We start from the raw sequence: 15,385 nt of genomic DNA on the forward strand, positions 1-15,385 counted from the left end.
CTGTATTCCATTATTTCTTACTTAGGCACCAATTTATGATGGGGTTGAATCTGCAAAGAAATCAAAGGGAGAAGTATTCAGTATTTCTCATCTCCAGAGGAAGCTTCTGCAAATACAGGTTACAAATCTACTGTAGGTACTGGCAGTAGAAGTTAAGCACATTCCCTTGTGCAATGAGGTGTGCACTGGCAACTATTGCAAGAGTTGGCCTTGTTAAAGAGGTGATTATGGGATATTCTCACTACTTTGGATCTCCAGCAAGTTTAACTAACATGTAGTGGTTAAATAAACCATGGTTCTATCCATTAGCATAATATGAAAACTTCCAAAAAATCAGTGGAAGATGAATAAAATAATAAAATCATCTAAGAATGTTAGCAAGGTTTCTTTGTTTGTTTACCAAGTAGTATAAAACCCCTTTCTCTTACTCCAGCATTCTTTAGTGTACTTGATATCTAATAACTTTCCATTGTGATATCACTTTTTGGAGGCTGCTTTTAGTTGAAGCAAGTGGGTACAGCTGTGTAAATAAAAGCTCTTGTTCTTATGTTAGGCACTGCTCATCCTATTTTCTTGTGCTGCCTGAGAAAAGAATGTTAAGAAAAGCAAATATCAGTTTTGTTCTGTTTATAAAACTAAGAATGTCTTAGTAGAAATGTATAATGATAGAAAGCTGCATAAACCTTGGATCTTCTAATGCTTCCCTCAAACCACATGCACAGTATTGGACACCATCTGAGTAAGTTGCACTGATGCAGCCATATTTTGGAATTGTACTTGGAATTTGAAAACTCAATCTGGCCTTCCTCTTTTTAGAATATCCACATAAATATGGACCACAAGGAGGTTGTGCAGATCATTCAGTATTTGAAAGAATGCAGAAGTACCAGATGACTGGTATAGAAGAACCAACAACAGAGGTACAACAAAGGCTAATGGATTATGTTGATTAGTACTTAGTGTGATAACTTCCTATTTCTTGTATGTTGTTTCTTTCACTTCTGGTGAGCTGTCAGCCCTCCACATTGTGAGATACTTAAATTACTGCTGGAGGTTTCTTTTTAACACAATTTTTCTCATTGCTTCTGTAGCCCACATGTGCTACTTTTAATGAATCCTACATGATCTTAAAAATTTCAACAGTTAGAATTTTAGATGAATGTGGAAATCAAGCTTGAAATGAGGAATATACTTTATTGCAACTGAGAAAGCAGAGTTTCAAGATCCCTTAATCTCCAAGTAATACATTGGTTCTAGAGAGTAATAACTTCTAGATTTTCAAGTTATGTTAATATAACACACTTGGGATATCTGAGTGCTTTCAGTGGAAAATTAAATTATATTGGTGGGAGAGTCTTCCTAACAAGCCTGTAAGCTCACAGGGGTGGGGTACAGCACATTAGATTGGCTGCTGTGAGAGGTAAGTGTCCTGTGGAAGGAGCCTGTGGACCTGGGTGGAGTCGTACCGTGGGTTTGCATTCAGGTTTGCACCATGTGTCATGAAATATTTTTTTTCCAACAGCAAGTTACTGAGTTTCTTTTAGACTTAGCTGTGTTCTGAGCTGTCCCCAGTCTTGGCATAATTCTGTGGTGTCAGCTGAATACATACCTAGAAAACTATGCAATAGAGCTTTTTTAATAGCATCAGCAACTTCGTTTGTTTATGTTGTGACTCCAGAAATTGTCAACATTAGTGTGCTTTTCAGCATTGGTAACAATAAAATGCTTTCCCAAAAATTAGCTTGTAAAACTTTGTGGAGAGAGAGGGCCATCAACCAGAGAGTGCTGTAAGGCCAGTGTGCTACCAGATACTACTTTGACTAACCAGTGTTCCTTTAACTTCTTGTTCTGTGCCCCATTTGTTCCATGCTGAAGTGCTTAAACATTTCTGTTTGCTGAGGTAGCTGACTAAGGTAATTACAATTTGAAATAACTGCTGTTATAAAGGTTGCATTTAAGTCCCACCAGTGCTGATTTTTTTCCTAACCTACCAACTGTTTCTTTGTCTTAGAAAAGGATTATAAAAAAGAAAAATTCCGAAGATCACATGAATGAGAAACAAAACTAAGTAATGTGGACTACCTTTTGTAATATGAAATGCAGAGAGAGCTTTTGCTAAGAGTGTATTCAAAGTATAATGTACTTCATTCAATCTTAATTCAAGATTCATCAAACTTTTCATATTAAAGAAAAAATATAAAATCTGTTTGTATTAATGGAGTATGTTTAGAACCATGGTTATTTTTAGGCAATCTAGTGCAGCATGTGGAACTAAAAGTTAATATATTTCTTTCCTGTTCATATGTAGAAGCCTGTTGAAGAGCCTAAGAAGGATGATCCACAGCTCTTGAGGAAAAAGCGTGCCACTCAGGCTGAAAAAAACACTTGTCAGCTGTACATCCAGACTGATCACCTATTCTACAAGCATTATGGAACCAGAGAAGCTGTGATTGCACAGGTATTTCCAATCCCTTTGTTTTAAATTGCCTACTTTTACTTCAGGTAGTCCTGATAAATTTCGTGTAACTTATCTGCATGTATTTTTGCTTTTTACTTTATGCTGTCTTGTTTCTTTTGTTAAAGTGGTCTGACATAATTGAAATAAAATTTTTTATTTTGCTAAAAAGATGCTGTTTCTCTGACAAAACTTCTGGGTACTTGTGTCTCCTTTAATGGCAGCTGTGGTGTGTTTAGCACCTCTGAGCAGGACTTGCAGTTTGTTTCTAGTTCTTAATCAAAAAAAGAATATTTCCTGAAGAGTTATATCCTGTTTGACAGTCTGCCAAGCCTCTGTTTTAACACTTGCATAGGCTTCCCTTTGAAATTCTAGCTCAAAACACTGTGAGCTAGTGATGCTGAGATCTATTCCTGTAGTATCTGATACAGTGGATGGTTATAAAAGCAGTGGCAGCTAAAGGCAGATGCTTTCCATTTGTTAGTATAGTATTAACTGGGAAAAGGGTCAGTATGATTTAGTGGTTTTGCTGCTAATTTGCTAAAAGTTTAGCTAGCATGTTAACATACTTCTCCTGAAGTCTGAAGTTTCACTGCCACTTGCAGATCTGAATTTTGCTATTTATTACGGTGTACATGGGCAATTCAAGTAACATTTTCAAAGCTTGGAAGTCACCTTCAAAATCAGCTTTTTAGTTAGTTATCATTTCTGCTTGCTAGAAAAGGTAAATTATTTGTTTTTTCACGTCTTCTACCAGAAATGAAAGAATAATTCTTAACAAGTAGATTTTTTTTCTCCAAGAAAGAAATATAGTGCTTTGAATATGATTTCTACTACAATGATGTCTTACCAAAGCAGTGAGTAAAGGAATATCACAAACAGCTATCTGAAAGTTGATAGAATGATGCGTTAAAAAAAAAAAAAAGTGGCAAAATCCTGTGGTGGTATCTGGCATGGTGGTGATGCAGGTGCTGATAGTGATTTTTTTTCCATTATGTGCTATCATTTAATTCAAAAGGTCTGTTAGGAGTTCCTGCAGCACAATATCACATATTGTATGAGTGTAGGCCTTGCATCTATTGCTGTTTAAGATCAGCTGTAGTGTAGTGCATAGATCTCTGAACTGTAGATACTTTTGTTTTTGACAGATTTCCAGCCATGTTAAAGCAATTGACACCATTTACCAGTCAACAGATTTTTCAGGGATCCGTAACATCAGCTTCATGGTGAAAAGGATCAGAGTAAGTTGTGTTGGAAATGCTTTCAGCTTCACTTCTGCTGCTTGGAGGCTGTATTCTTCAAATGTCCATTTCCTGTTCACTTGTACCCATTTATTGTTTTATAACTGTTCTTTAGAACACGTGTCTCTGCAGTAAATGATGCCCTAAACCATCTATTTGGTTTGGTTTTAGTTATTATTGTCAAAAGCCCACTACTTCTGTTATTAAGTTGTGGTCAGTTTTTCTATAGGAATCAACTGACTTTGTTTCAGCACCACTGTGTGGTGAAATACTATTGCTATTCTCCAAGAACTTCAGTACTAAAATAGAGAATGGTTATCCAGGATGGGATTTCTTGTAAAAGTGATAATTTAGGAGGATAGATATAAGTTTTTGAGTACTAATGGAAAAGAAATGGAAGGAAATAAGAGAATGGGTATTTACTACACAAATGCACTTCTTCATTTATTGTAGTGCTTTGTTTTCCAAAGATTGGGGTGGTAATTTACAGTCAAGGCTTTTAAACCTGAAACAACATCTTTAACTACGTAACACAGCAAGGTACTGACAGCAGTGAGCCTCTTAGCTGGCATGTGCAAGTGGAAATGAATCCTGTCTTACAGTTTGTTCCAATTTACTTTTAGATTAACACAACCGTAGATGAGAAGGACTCTTCCAATCCCTTTAGATTTCCTAACATCGGTGTGGAAAAGTTTCTGGAACTGAACTCAGAACAGAATCATGATGATTATTGCTTGGCCTATGTGTTTACAGACCGTGATTTTGATGATGGAGTCCTTGGTCTGGCTTGGGTTGGAGCCCCTTCAGGTAATTCTGTACAAGCCTTCAGAGCTATGAGATAAAGTACTGTAAGTAGGCACTAGAAGAAAGGTAGAAACCATGTTTTGAACAGCAAATACACAAAAATCTCCTAGCTTTTCACAGTTTTGGGTTGGGTATGGTTTAATTTTATTTTTAGTGTATTGTGCCATTTCACGTCATCTTTTTGTATTTCTGATGAACAGGATATGAACAATAAAGAAAAAGCATACTGATTTTGTTATACAAAGATATGACTTAGAATGCTTTTTATTTACAATGGGTATGAGTGACTAGTGAAGTGACAGATGAAACAAGTATTCCTGCTCTATGAAAACGGAGCTTGCAAGTGTGAGAACGCTGCAGAACCTTTAGGTTTTCTAGGTAGTATTGAAAGAACTTTTTTAAATTTTTAATCAGTGAATTCTTGTTCTGGGAGGTAACAGAATAGTTACTGCATGACTCTTCTTGAACTGATTCTCATTAGTTTCAGTCTAGTTGTGTATTTTGGGTCTGAAGTATGTCCTTCGATTTAAACAAAATCTCAGTGAGACTTTGCAGGAGACAGGATTCCTGAATGAGAACATTACTGAGAACTTTAACAGAATTGATTAATGGTGGAAGAAACATGAAATTGTTCATGAGGGGTAAGACATCAACAGACCCATGACTGCAGCTGATATGTTAGAGGGACCTGTGTGGACTAACCTTAGTGACTGTGAAAGAACCATAGGAAAAATAATTCCAGATGGTGAATAGAAATGAGAAATTTGGTCTGTGATGATTATTCTAGTGCATACACAGAGCAAGCACAGGATGAATTGGAAAATCCAGTCCATAAACACTGCTTTCAACACTGAATTTAACTGAGAAAAACTATGATCTTTGAGATTCTCATCCTAAACACACATATTGACAGATTAAATGGCATATGTCACTAAACCAAAATTTTATTTGAAAAAGAAAAACTTCTTTGGAGTGGTTTTTGGACACCATTTAAATTAGCAATAGAATAGCTGAATTTTCGAACATTAATAATACTTCAGTAGAAACTAAGTTATGGAAAAATTTGATGAAATTTAAGTCAAAATTTTGGGTGTTTTCCAAACAGGAAGTGTGATGCACTTGACTGCCACCCTTCTAAACACAAGTCTCTTTAACCAGCACATTAAAAGCATTTTCAGCTTCAGTCTGTACTTTTTCTGACAATTATATATATGTATATGTACTTATTCTGACAATGACATTTTATATAAATGGTCTTGCTGTGAGAGAGGATCTCTGAATTTACTGTGTATTTTTTACTCTGTGAAATCCAAATGAGGCTACTTCTGTTGGACATTGCACCCTGCTAGTCTTGTGCTACAGGTGTGATGAAATAAGGGCTCATCCATTCAGTGAATGCCCAAAATAGCTCTCAAAAGCTATTCTAAACCAGTTAACTTCTTGAGTGAATGTATCCAATCAGTGTTGAGGGCATTTGTGTGAATAAATCTAATCTACTTTCAAGGTTGTGTTGATATTAATTGTAGAGAGCTCTTAGTCTGTAAACCTGCAGAGGCAAACTGTTTGTTGCTCTGGATGTGAGTAGACAAGTGAACTTCTTTCCCTAATGTGTTTTTTGTTTGAATGCAGGGAGCTCTGGTGGAATATGTGAAAAGAGCAAATTGTATTCAGATGGTAAGAAGAAGTCTCTAAACACTGGAATCATCACTGTCCAGAACTATGGCTCTCATGTGCCCCCCAAGGTTTCTCACATTACTTTTGCACATGAGGTTGGGCATAACTTTGGTTCCCCTGTAAGTATCACTGGTGATCTGTTAACTCACTCAGCCATTTCATAGGGTGTCATTCACAAATGGAGGTTTTCCTTCTTATAAACAAGGAAAGCAGAATCCAGGCTCCATGAGCAACGTGCACATACGTTGTATACAAACAAAGTGGATGGCAACCAAGCCCTTTTTTGAGTATTTGACAACACTGGTGCAACAGTGCATTTTGTGAGTTGTTTATTTATATTAGTTCAGTCCCTTACAAAGGTACTTGATTATTGTTCCCTAAATACTTCTCTGTCTTTATGAAGAGTAGGGTCACATACATCTTGCTAAATGTATTGTACTTTATCCTGGAGAGGAGGAAGAAGCACTGCAAAATTAAGATGACACTTTATTCAGCAAGTGGATCACGTTTATGTTAGATGATTTATACTTAAAAGGTTATCTAAGAAAATAGTGGGGGGGAAGTAGGATACCAAAAAGAATGTTTTTGAGCAGAGCTGTTTCACAGACATTTAGGGATGCAGCTTGTTTGTGGCAAGCTTGAAAGCATGAGGCTTTTTGTTTTGCCAGTATGTAATGCATTTCATTCCTTACACTGGATATTGTAGGTGTAGTCACTGGCTGAGAGACTCCTGCTCTGTTTTGAAGTTCTCTTTGTACCTCCCTCAAAGTAAACAAGAAGAATGGACTGTGGTTTCTGTTAACTCCTCCTGCTTTTATTCCACAGAATGCTGATTACCCTTTTATAATCATAAAGCCACTCTTTAGGAGATGACAACTTTTCCAAGTCATTATTCATTCTGGGACATACACTTGGGGGTAAATTACCAGGAATGCAAATAAGAAATTAGATACTTGCTGGTGTTGTCTTGGGGGAAACAAAAACAACAAAAGAACAAAGAGAACCCAAAATCAAACCTTGGGTTTATGTATAGTTTTTGTATTGCAAAGAACCTGAGAGTGTTAGATAGTGGGTGGTTTCTTTTATTGATTTATTTATTTATTTTTGTTCTGTGTTAAGGCTACCAAATCCAGGTTACTTTTGCACCTGCCATGATTAAGATAGTTGTAAAATATTTGTTTTGCAGCATGATTCTGGAATGGAGTGCACTCCTGGAGAGTCCAAGAATTTGGGACAGAAGGAAAATGGCAATTATATCATGTATGCAAGAGCTACATCTGGGGACAAACTTAACAACAATAAATTCTCTATCTGTAGCATTCGAAATATCAGCCAAGTTCTTGAGAAAAAGAGAAATAATTGTTTTGTTGGTATGTATTTAATCCTCCTCAAAGGAGAGTAGCTAAGATCTTACTGTAGTGCTTAATTAAAATAAATTTATTGATATTTATCTTTTTTTTTTTAATTTACTGAAAGATTCTGCAAGTAAAGAATTGAATTTGAGGTCTCCAGTACTGTCTGAAGTTCTGGGCTGGCCAGCACAGAAACAGCAGGGCATACTGGAGTGAGTCCAGCAAAGGGCCACAAGGATTATTAAGGGATTGGAGCATCTGACATATGAGGAGAGTCCAAGAGAGGCTGTTCAGTGTGGAGCAGAGAAGGCTGAGGGAGGCTCTTCTCTGTCTTTGTAAATGCCTGGTGGGAGGGAGTAAACAAACAGGGTCAGACTGGTTTCAGTCATGCTCATTGTGAAAGAGCTAGAGGTAAGGAGTGCATATTAAACTGCAGGGAATCCTGTTTAGACATGAAAAAGAATTTTGCATTAATTTTTCTTTCTGGAGTCTGTGTGAACTCTCACAAATTTTGTGAGCTCGTGCTCATGTAGGTTTGCACATCTACTCAGTAGGTTTGGATTTTGGAGTAGTTCACTCCAGTACAATTAGCCTTTGCCTCAAGGTCCTGTGGCTGCTAAAGGAGTGCAGGAAAGGATGCACCTCCCTGGGAGACTGAGCAGAAAGCTTGTTCTTACACTCCCACTCTTAGCAGCCAAAGCCTTTTACTCAGAGGCTTAAAATTCTGTGAATTGTGGGAATGACTAAACTGGGTGTCAAGCAGTAATGCAAGTTGACTTGAGCCCTAGTCTAAAGTCCAGCTTGACCAGGCTCTTTCAGTCATGATTAGCTGGATGCTTGTTAAGGTTTGTAAGTATTGCATATTCTTTGTACTGCTTTGTACAGAAATATACTGGCATTTTTCAGAGTCTGGGCAGCCCATCTGTGGTAATGGACTGGTTGAACAAGGAGAGCAGTGTGATTGTGGATACAGTGACCAGTGTAAAGATGACTGCTGTTATGATGCAAACCAACCAGAAGATAAAAAATGCAAGTTAAGACCAGGCAAAAACTGCAGGTATTGTGCACATGTGTTACAATGCACTTTAGTTTTGGGCATTTAGTGGGAACTGTAATGGAGATTTCAGAATCTGAATCTGCTTACCTACATTTTTATGAAAATACTAATTTTGCTTAAAATGCTTTAATATAATGAGTGAGAAATACATAAGCATAATTATGCCATGGGAAAAATGATTTTCAAGTCACATTTTGATTAGCCCAAATCAGAAATTTGTTGAGTGCTTGAGTGGGTTTCGGGGTGAATAGTTCATCTGGAGTGGTTCATGCTTTTTCTTGGCATCCACAATTCATGTTTCTTTCCAGCCCCAGCCAAGGCCCATGTTGCACTGCCCAGTGTGATTTCAAATCAAGAACGGATAAGTGTCGGAATGACTCTGACTGTGCTAAGGAAGGAATGTGTAATGGTATCAGTGCTCTCTGCCCAATATCTGAACCCAAAGAAAACTTCACAGTGTGCAACAGGAACACCCAAGTTTGCATAAAGGGGGTATGGTTTTTACAGTCTTATGGAACTGCTCATGTTGTTTATTGCAGGGCACTGCATTGTGGATTGATACGGTTTCTGTAATTACTGCACAGGAATGCAAGCTTGGTCTCTCTTTCTGTATAGATGTTTGATTATTGGTGTCAGTCAAAATAATAGCGGAAGTACACCAATGATTAAGAAGTAGGTAACAAATCCCAAGATAGCTGTACTGTCTGAGAAAGTTACGTATAAAGTTTTTTTGTAAAAATCAGGATTATGAAAGTCTTTTCTTTTCACTGTTCTTCAGTCTTGGTCAATAATTCTGTTGCCTTAGAAAGCTGGATATCCTGTCAGTATGTCACAGTTGATGGACAGGACACAACACTACATAGTTCATGAGGCAACAGCAAATTTTATCAAGTGCAGCTCTCTTTTACATGGTTTTCAGAAACCCACGTGCTTGGTCCCAACTGGCTGAGTGTGGTTATTACCACCCAGCTCCCTGGCCAATGGCTGCCTGTGCCCGTGTTTTGGGGAGACCTATTGTTTGAATTCCAGTCTCCTGGCTTTGCTCAGTGCCTTGCTTCTAGGGATGTTCACCTCTTTTCCCTAATGGCATAGAGTTGTCAAGTTATAATAGGGGTTACCCAGAACAGTGAGGCCAGGGTTAGGCACCACATCAATAGAGCTTGAATTTGGTTTACTGGCAATACAGTTTTTCCAAACGTGTACATATAGCACTGATGTGCAAGCATATGGATTTAGATGGTTCAGAGCTGCCATTAGTTTCCTGGGTTAAAGAGAACATGGTAACTGCTATAAAATATTGATGGGAAGTCCCTTGTAAATTGGTCTATGTTTACTTGGAAGCAAACACAAGCACAAATCATCCTCTTAAAAGATCTGTAACTTGTGTTGCTGTAAGTTTGTTTTCCAGAGTCCAGGTTTTTAATCAAGCACTGCTTGTAATGTTTTTCAGCTAATTTATAGCCATCTTAAAGATAGAATAACTGGTTTTGTATAGTTATTGGTTTTGGAAAAAAATTATAAATACAGTGAACTTGGAGTTTGAAGGACGCTCACACAGTGAAGTTAAATGCAGAATTTTTTCTGCCAGTAATTTTTATAATTTTCCAAGAGAAATATTTGTGTATAAATGCAATAGATTTTCTAACCATGGTTTTGAGTAGTATTGTTTCAGTATGAACTGTGGTGCTCTGGGTGTTTTGCAGAGTACTCTCAGGTTATAAAATAAGATACTGTGTTAAAATAAGGTAAATCACCTTTTAAAAAGCTAGAAGATATGCCAAAATATTGACATTGATAAACTAATAATTTTTAGTTTATAAGCTTTGGAAAAAAAATCGAAGCAGTTGCTTTTAAGCTCGTTTTACATCTCTTTTTAGATCTTTAGACCTATGATATGCTTTCAGATATTAATTTTTAATATCTTTCCCAATGTCAGTGTGCTTAAAGTGAAATTGATTTTTCTGTTGCTGTACTTTTGTCTCCCACAGCAATGTGCTGGCTCTATATGTGAGAAGCACGGCTTGGAGGAGTGTACATGTGCTAGTTCAGATGGCAAGGATGATAGAGAGCTGTGCCATGTCTGCTGCATGAGAAAAAGTAAGATTTATCTGAATCATAAGTGTAAATAGAGCAGGAGGGCTCTGAGAAACCTGCTGATGATGTTTTGTACTTGAGATTTTGTTAGCTTTGAGACCTTTTTGTTCAAACATAGTTTCAGACACATTGCATTGTACTGTTTATGAAAAAATAATATATTCTGCATTTTTACGGATTAATAGAAAAGCATTTTGAACAATTAAACACTAGGGCGGGTATTCATGCACAGATGTTTTAATACAATAATGGTTTGATTAATTTGTATTCACTTTTCAGTGGACCCAGCTACTTGTGCAAGCACAGGCTCAAGCCGATGGCAGGAATACTTTAATCTTGAAACCATTACTTTACAACCTGGATCTCCCTGTAATGATTTTAAAGGCTACTGTGATGTGTTTATGAGGTGTCGGCTAGTAGATGCTGATGGCCCTCTAGCTAGATTAAAGAAAGCAATTTTTAATCCAGAACTATATGAAAATATTGCAGAATGGATTGTGGTAAGTACACTTTTATATTACAAGTCTAATATGAAATGTTCTTGTTAATCAACATCCACAGTTGATACGTGTTGGCATGCAGAGTGCCTCAGCATTCTTCAAAGTACAATTAGCCATTGTTTTACTTGACTTTTTGTATGCACCCTGTGTGCAACAAATAAGTGCTAGAATGAAGGGAATGGAAACAAATAACAAACAAAGAGGATCTGTTAATACCTCTATTCATTCACATTTTTAATTTACTGTTTTTTTCATGTTTTGACTCTTCATATTTGAATGCTTTGACTTCTTTCAAGGAACTAAATATTTTATGTCTCTAGAATTCGTAACTTTTATTGTGCTAGATGACACTTTAATAATATTATACTGGAAGAAGAGCTAGAGTGAAACGCCCTTCGAGAACTGCATAGGCAATTTTGTGTAAGCTGGTGACTGTTTTAGGCTTACACAGTTCTGCTGAGTGTATCTTCTGTGAAGTATCCATCTGATACTGGGGCTTTTCCATGGAAGAACTATCTTTCAAATATTAGGTTGCATATTCTTGGTGACGTTTCAGAAAGCTTTTTGATGACTTCTAAAATGCAGTGAAAAGCTATATTCAATGTGCTCTGTCTCTTGTGCATGTGTGCCAGCCCCCACACAATCTTTGTGTTGTTGTTGTGGTTTTGTTTTTTAGGCTTATTGGTGGGCAGTGTTACTTATGGGAATTGCATTGATAATGTTGATGGCTGGCTTCATTAAGATATGCAGTGTTCATACTCCAAGCAGTAATCCAAAGTTGCCTCCTCATAAACCACTTCCAGGTGAGTACTCCAGCTAATTATAGAGGAATGTTTTCTCCTCAGCTGTTTAGTTTTTAAGAGAAATTTCAGGTGTTTCAATCTACAGTGCTTAGTCTGGCACTGTGAAACTACAAATGGAATTGATGCCAGTGAAACAATTCATGAAAATCTAATTCTTGTCTTATTTCCTATAACATAATATTAATATCAAAGGAAAGCTTTGAAGACTTTTTCCAGCATCAGAGTTCCTTTTATTTCCTATTTCATGCTACATTTTGTAAGAATCAGCCTGTTTAAGGAAGTACTGTTGAGGTACTGAAATGTATTCTCTATGTCCTCCATGCCTTTACTCATCTAGTTAAAGCTTTGCAGGTCTAAATCCAAAGCAAAACAGGTGTGTTTAATTTGTATGACCATGGTAACTCTTCTGGAAATAACTTGAGTTTTTAAAATTAATTTTAATAATGGTTACTTTTCTTTGAAACAGGCACTTTAAAAAGGAGGAGACCACCACAAACCACTCAGCCCCCACAGCGGCAAAGGCCCCGAGAGAGTTATCAGATGGGACATATGAGACGCTGACTGCAGCTTTTTGCCTTGGTTCTTCCTAGTGCCTACAATGGGAAAACTCACTCCAAAGAAAACCTAATAAGTCATTGACCCCAGTCTAACTCTCAAAAATTGAAGAGGAAAAAAAAAAAAAAAGCATGATATGCCCTCAAAACAAGCGGAAGTAGTTAATTTTTAATGAGAGAATCTTCCAGCTCAAAAAGAAGAGAAGTGTTTTTCTTGAATATTTTTAATTTAGTAGGACAAAGTCCTAGCATATCATGATTCTTTCCCCCTTCTGTGCTCTTCATTGCTGCATTTTCTTCACTTGCAGGCAAATATGGCTGTAGTAAAACTTTTACTCAAGAATTGAGAAAAAGATTTATTTTTCAACTGCCAGACAAGGCTAGGAAGCTAGACCACCTCAGCATTGGAGACATTACCTGTCAATGTATATACATTGTTATATGCAGACATGTATTTCTAACGTACACCCGTACTTGTGTGCAATTGTAAACAAGAGAATTGCAATATGGATGTTTCTTTGTATTATAAAACTTTTCCGCTATTAATGAAGAAATTACTGTTTAATTGACACACTCAGGATAACAGAGGATGATGGTGTGTGGTGGTCAAGGGTCCTGTGATGCTTTACACAGCAATTTTGAATCCAATCACACTTTTTTTATCATTATAAAAGTTGTTTCAAGCACTCATTTCATCTTCATCCAACAGCTGCTAAGACACAGCATACAAGCCTGGATGGTCTTAGAGAGATTTAACAGGTGTTCTGCAAACTTTGCAAATGTCAGAATGTTTCAAAAATGTTTTATGTGTCTTCCTTGTAGCTCAGCATAAATATTTTTAATTTGTCTGATTATTCAGTGAAATGATGAATAGTTAGATGAAATGTTTCCATGCTTTATTAGAAAATTCTGCCTGTTTTTCAACTTGTTTTAAAAATTGCAACCACTTTATTTGGGCTGTTCAGATATTCTTACAGTTTGGTGATCAAGTTCATGTTCTAAGGGATGTGGAAAGAAAGAAAAGCTGTAGGTTTTTCTTTTCTTTTTTAATTTATCAGGTGTTTGGATAACTTTTCAGCATGACACTGTTGATTGATAACCACTAAAGTAGAGTGATTTGCCTGGCTACTGTGGCAGAGTTGAAACTGTAGTTAGGACTACCAGTTTTCCCACATTTATACCAGTAGTGAAGTTCAACAGCACAATGTCCCATTCCAGAGTTTTTATTACGAATGTAAATAATTGGCGTTTTTGAAGATGAAATAAAAGATGTCTTAAGGTGCTTACTGCTATGCAGGAGATGAAAGGGGGCATTACAAAATGTTTAAGCTTGTGATGTATTTATTGCTTGTTTTCCAAAAGCACCAAGCAAATTAGAGATGCAAATGGCTATAATTTTCCTGGCTTTGCTTAGGTGAAAATTTACTAAGGGTTGGACAGGCTTCCTTTGTTTGTTTTTTTTTGGTTTTGTTTTGTTTTTAAGAGTATAAGGTTTACACAATCATTCTCATAATGTGACGCAAGCCAGCAAGGCCAAAAATGTTACAGAATATAATGGGATCTCTTCCTTGTAAACTTGTACAGTATGTGGTAACTTTTTCAAAATACAGCTTTTTGTACATGGTTTAGAGACAAATTTTGTACATGAAACCCCAAGTCCAATAGACTATATAAATAATTCTAAATGATCTTAACTAGTTAGAAGTGTACGTAGTTGCTTTTAAGTCATTTTAAATACATTTGTTTTAAGACTGTGCAAAGATTGGAAGTGGGTTTGCATTTCTAAAATGGTGACTTTTATTCAGCAAGAGTTCTTAGTAACTTCTTGAGTGTGGTAGACTTTGGAACATGTAAATTTTTTGCCTGTAATGTTATCCTGTGGTAGGATTTTGGCAGACAAATGCTGCCCTATTTTATTTTGAGTCTAAGTTAAATGTTTTTTGAAAACAGAAATGTGCACTGAACTCTCCACTGCAAGTCAAGATGTGGTAAAGCCGAAAGGAAGTTCAAGACAATGAAACAGAAATACTACTGTCAATTCCATGTCCACTGTGTTTTATACAGTCTCTTTTTTGTTCACTTTGGAAATTTTTACTAAAAAATGCAAAAAATAAAGTATTGTGCAAAGATATGTAAGGTTTTTTGAAACTTGAAATGCATTAATAAATAGACTTGATGAAATAATCTTCTGAAGATCCATTTACTTGTTGAACCCTGAAAGCAAAGAGGAGTACACAGATTCCACTTTGCTTGATTTTTGTCTTTTAGTGTCATGCCAAAATGTAGTTGTATTATCTGTGTCCAAGTGCCCCTCTCAGTTTTAACATCCTGCACTTATACGTAGGAATAAATGTGTTTGTGTAACCTGTTTAGGAAAAACCATGAAATTAATTTTAAATTATTTACATGATCAACAGGAATAAAACTTTTCTTACCTTCAAAATGAAAACTAATTGCTGGTGGGATGTTTGAGTTTGGCATCATTATTGATGGATACCTTTGGAAATATATTTGGAAAGGAATATTGGAATTAACATGCAATTCTCTGAATACAGAATTGGTTGATGAGAGCTACAGAAGGAGCAAATGCACTTTTTGCAAGGTGTTTTAAAGCTGCTAAGCTGGGTCTCTGAGGTTTTGTGTGTTGCGTGGTTGATTTAAGTGATAAGACTGCTTTTAAAAGCCAGGTCCTGCCAGCAAGTCTTCCATTCTTAGGGCTGTTTGTTGAGCATGGCCTGCTTGGACATCTGTTTCCTGAAGTGAGCAGGGTGGACTTTGATGTTATCAAAGCATACTCAGAGTTCCTTTCTCACAATGCTCCCCCTACCAACCCCATGACTTTTTATAGAAG

At 36.6% G+C, this 15,385-nt stretch overlaps 1 protein-coding gene across 3 annotated transcripts in view; it reads left to right on the forward strand.

The window, feature by feature from the left end:
• ADAM10 (ADAM metallopeptidase domain 10) overlaps window positions 1-15,005 on the forward strand; it is a 42,607-nt gene extending 27,602 nt beyond the window's left edge. The window contains exons 5-16 of one of the 3 annotated variants that reach the window (XM_062501385.1): window positions 817-920; window positions 2,312-2,458; window positions 3,604-3,696; window positions 4,320-4,503; window positions 6,130-6,293; window positions 7,361-7,544; window positions 8,433-8,583; window positions 8,892-9,075; window positions 10,572-10,680; window positions 10,957-11,177; window positions 11,854-11,980; window positions 12,447-15,005. In XM_062501385.1, the coding sequence (XP_062357369.1) occupies window positions 817-920; window positions 2,312-2,458; window positions 3,604-3,696; window positions 4,320-4,503; window positions 6,130-6,293; window positions 7,361-7,544; window positions 8,433-8,583; window positions 8,892-9,075; window positions 10,572-10,680; window positions 10,957-11,177; window positions 11,854-11,980; window positions 12,447-12,541 (1,763 nt within the window). In that variant the 3' untranslated portion in view covers window positions 12,542-15,005. Of the gene's footprint in view, window positions 1-816; window positions 921-2,308; window positions 2,459-3,603; window positions 3,697-4,319; window positions 4,504-6,129; window positions 6,294-7,360; window positions 7,545-8,432; window positions 8,584-8,891; window positions 9,076-10,571; window positions 10,681-10,956; window positions 11,178-11,853; window positions 11,981-12,446 lie in introns of all 3 variants that reach the window. The other 2 variants (XM_062501384.1, XM_062501386.1) reach the window with 2 other exon arrangements.
• Window positions 15,006-15,385: the final 380 nt, after the last annotated feature.

This window comes from Cinclus cinclus, chromosome 13, assembly GCF_963662255.1.
Source record: "Cinclus cinclus chromosome 13, bCinCin1.1, whole genome shotgun sequence".
Classification (NCBI taxonomy): domain Eukaryota; kingdom Metazoa; phylum Chordata; class Aves; order Passeriformes; family Cinclidae; genus Cinclus; species Cinclus cinclus.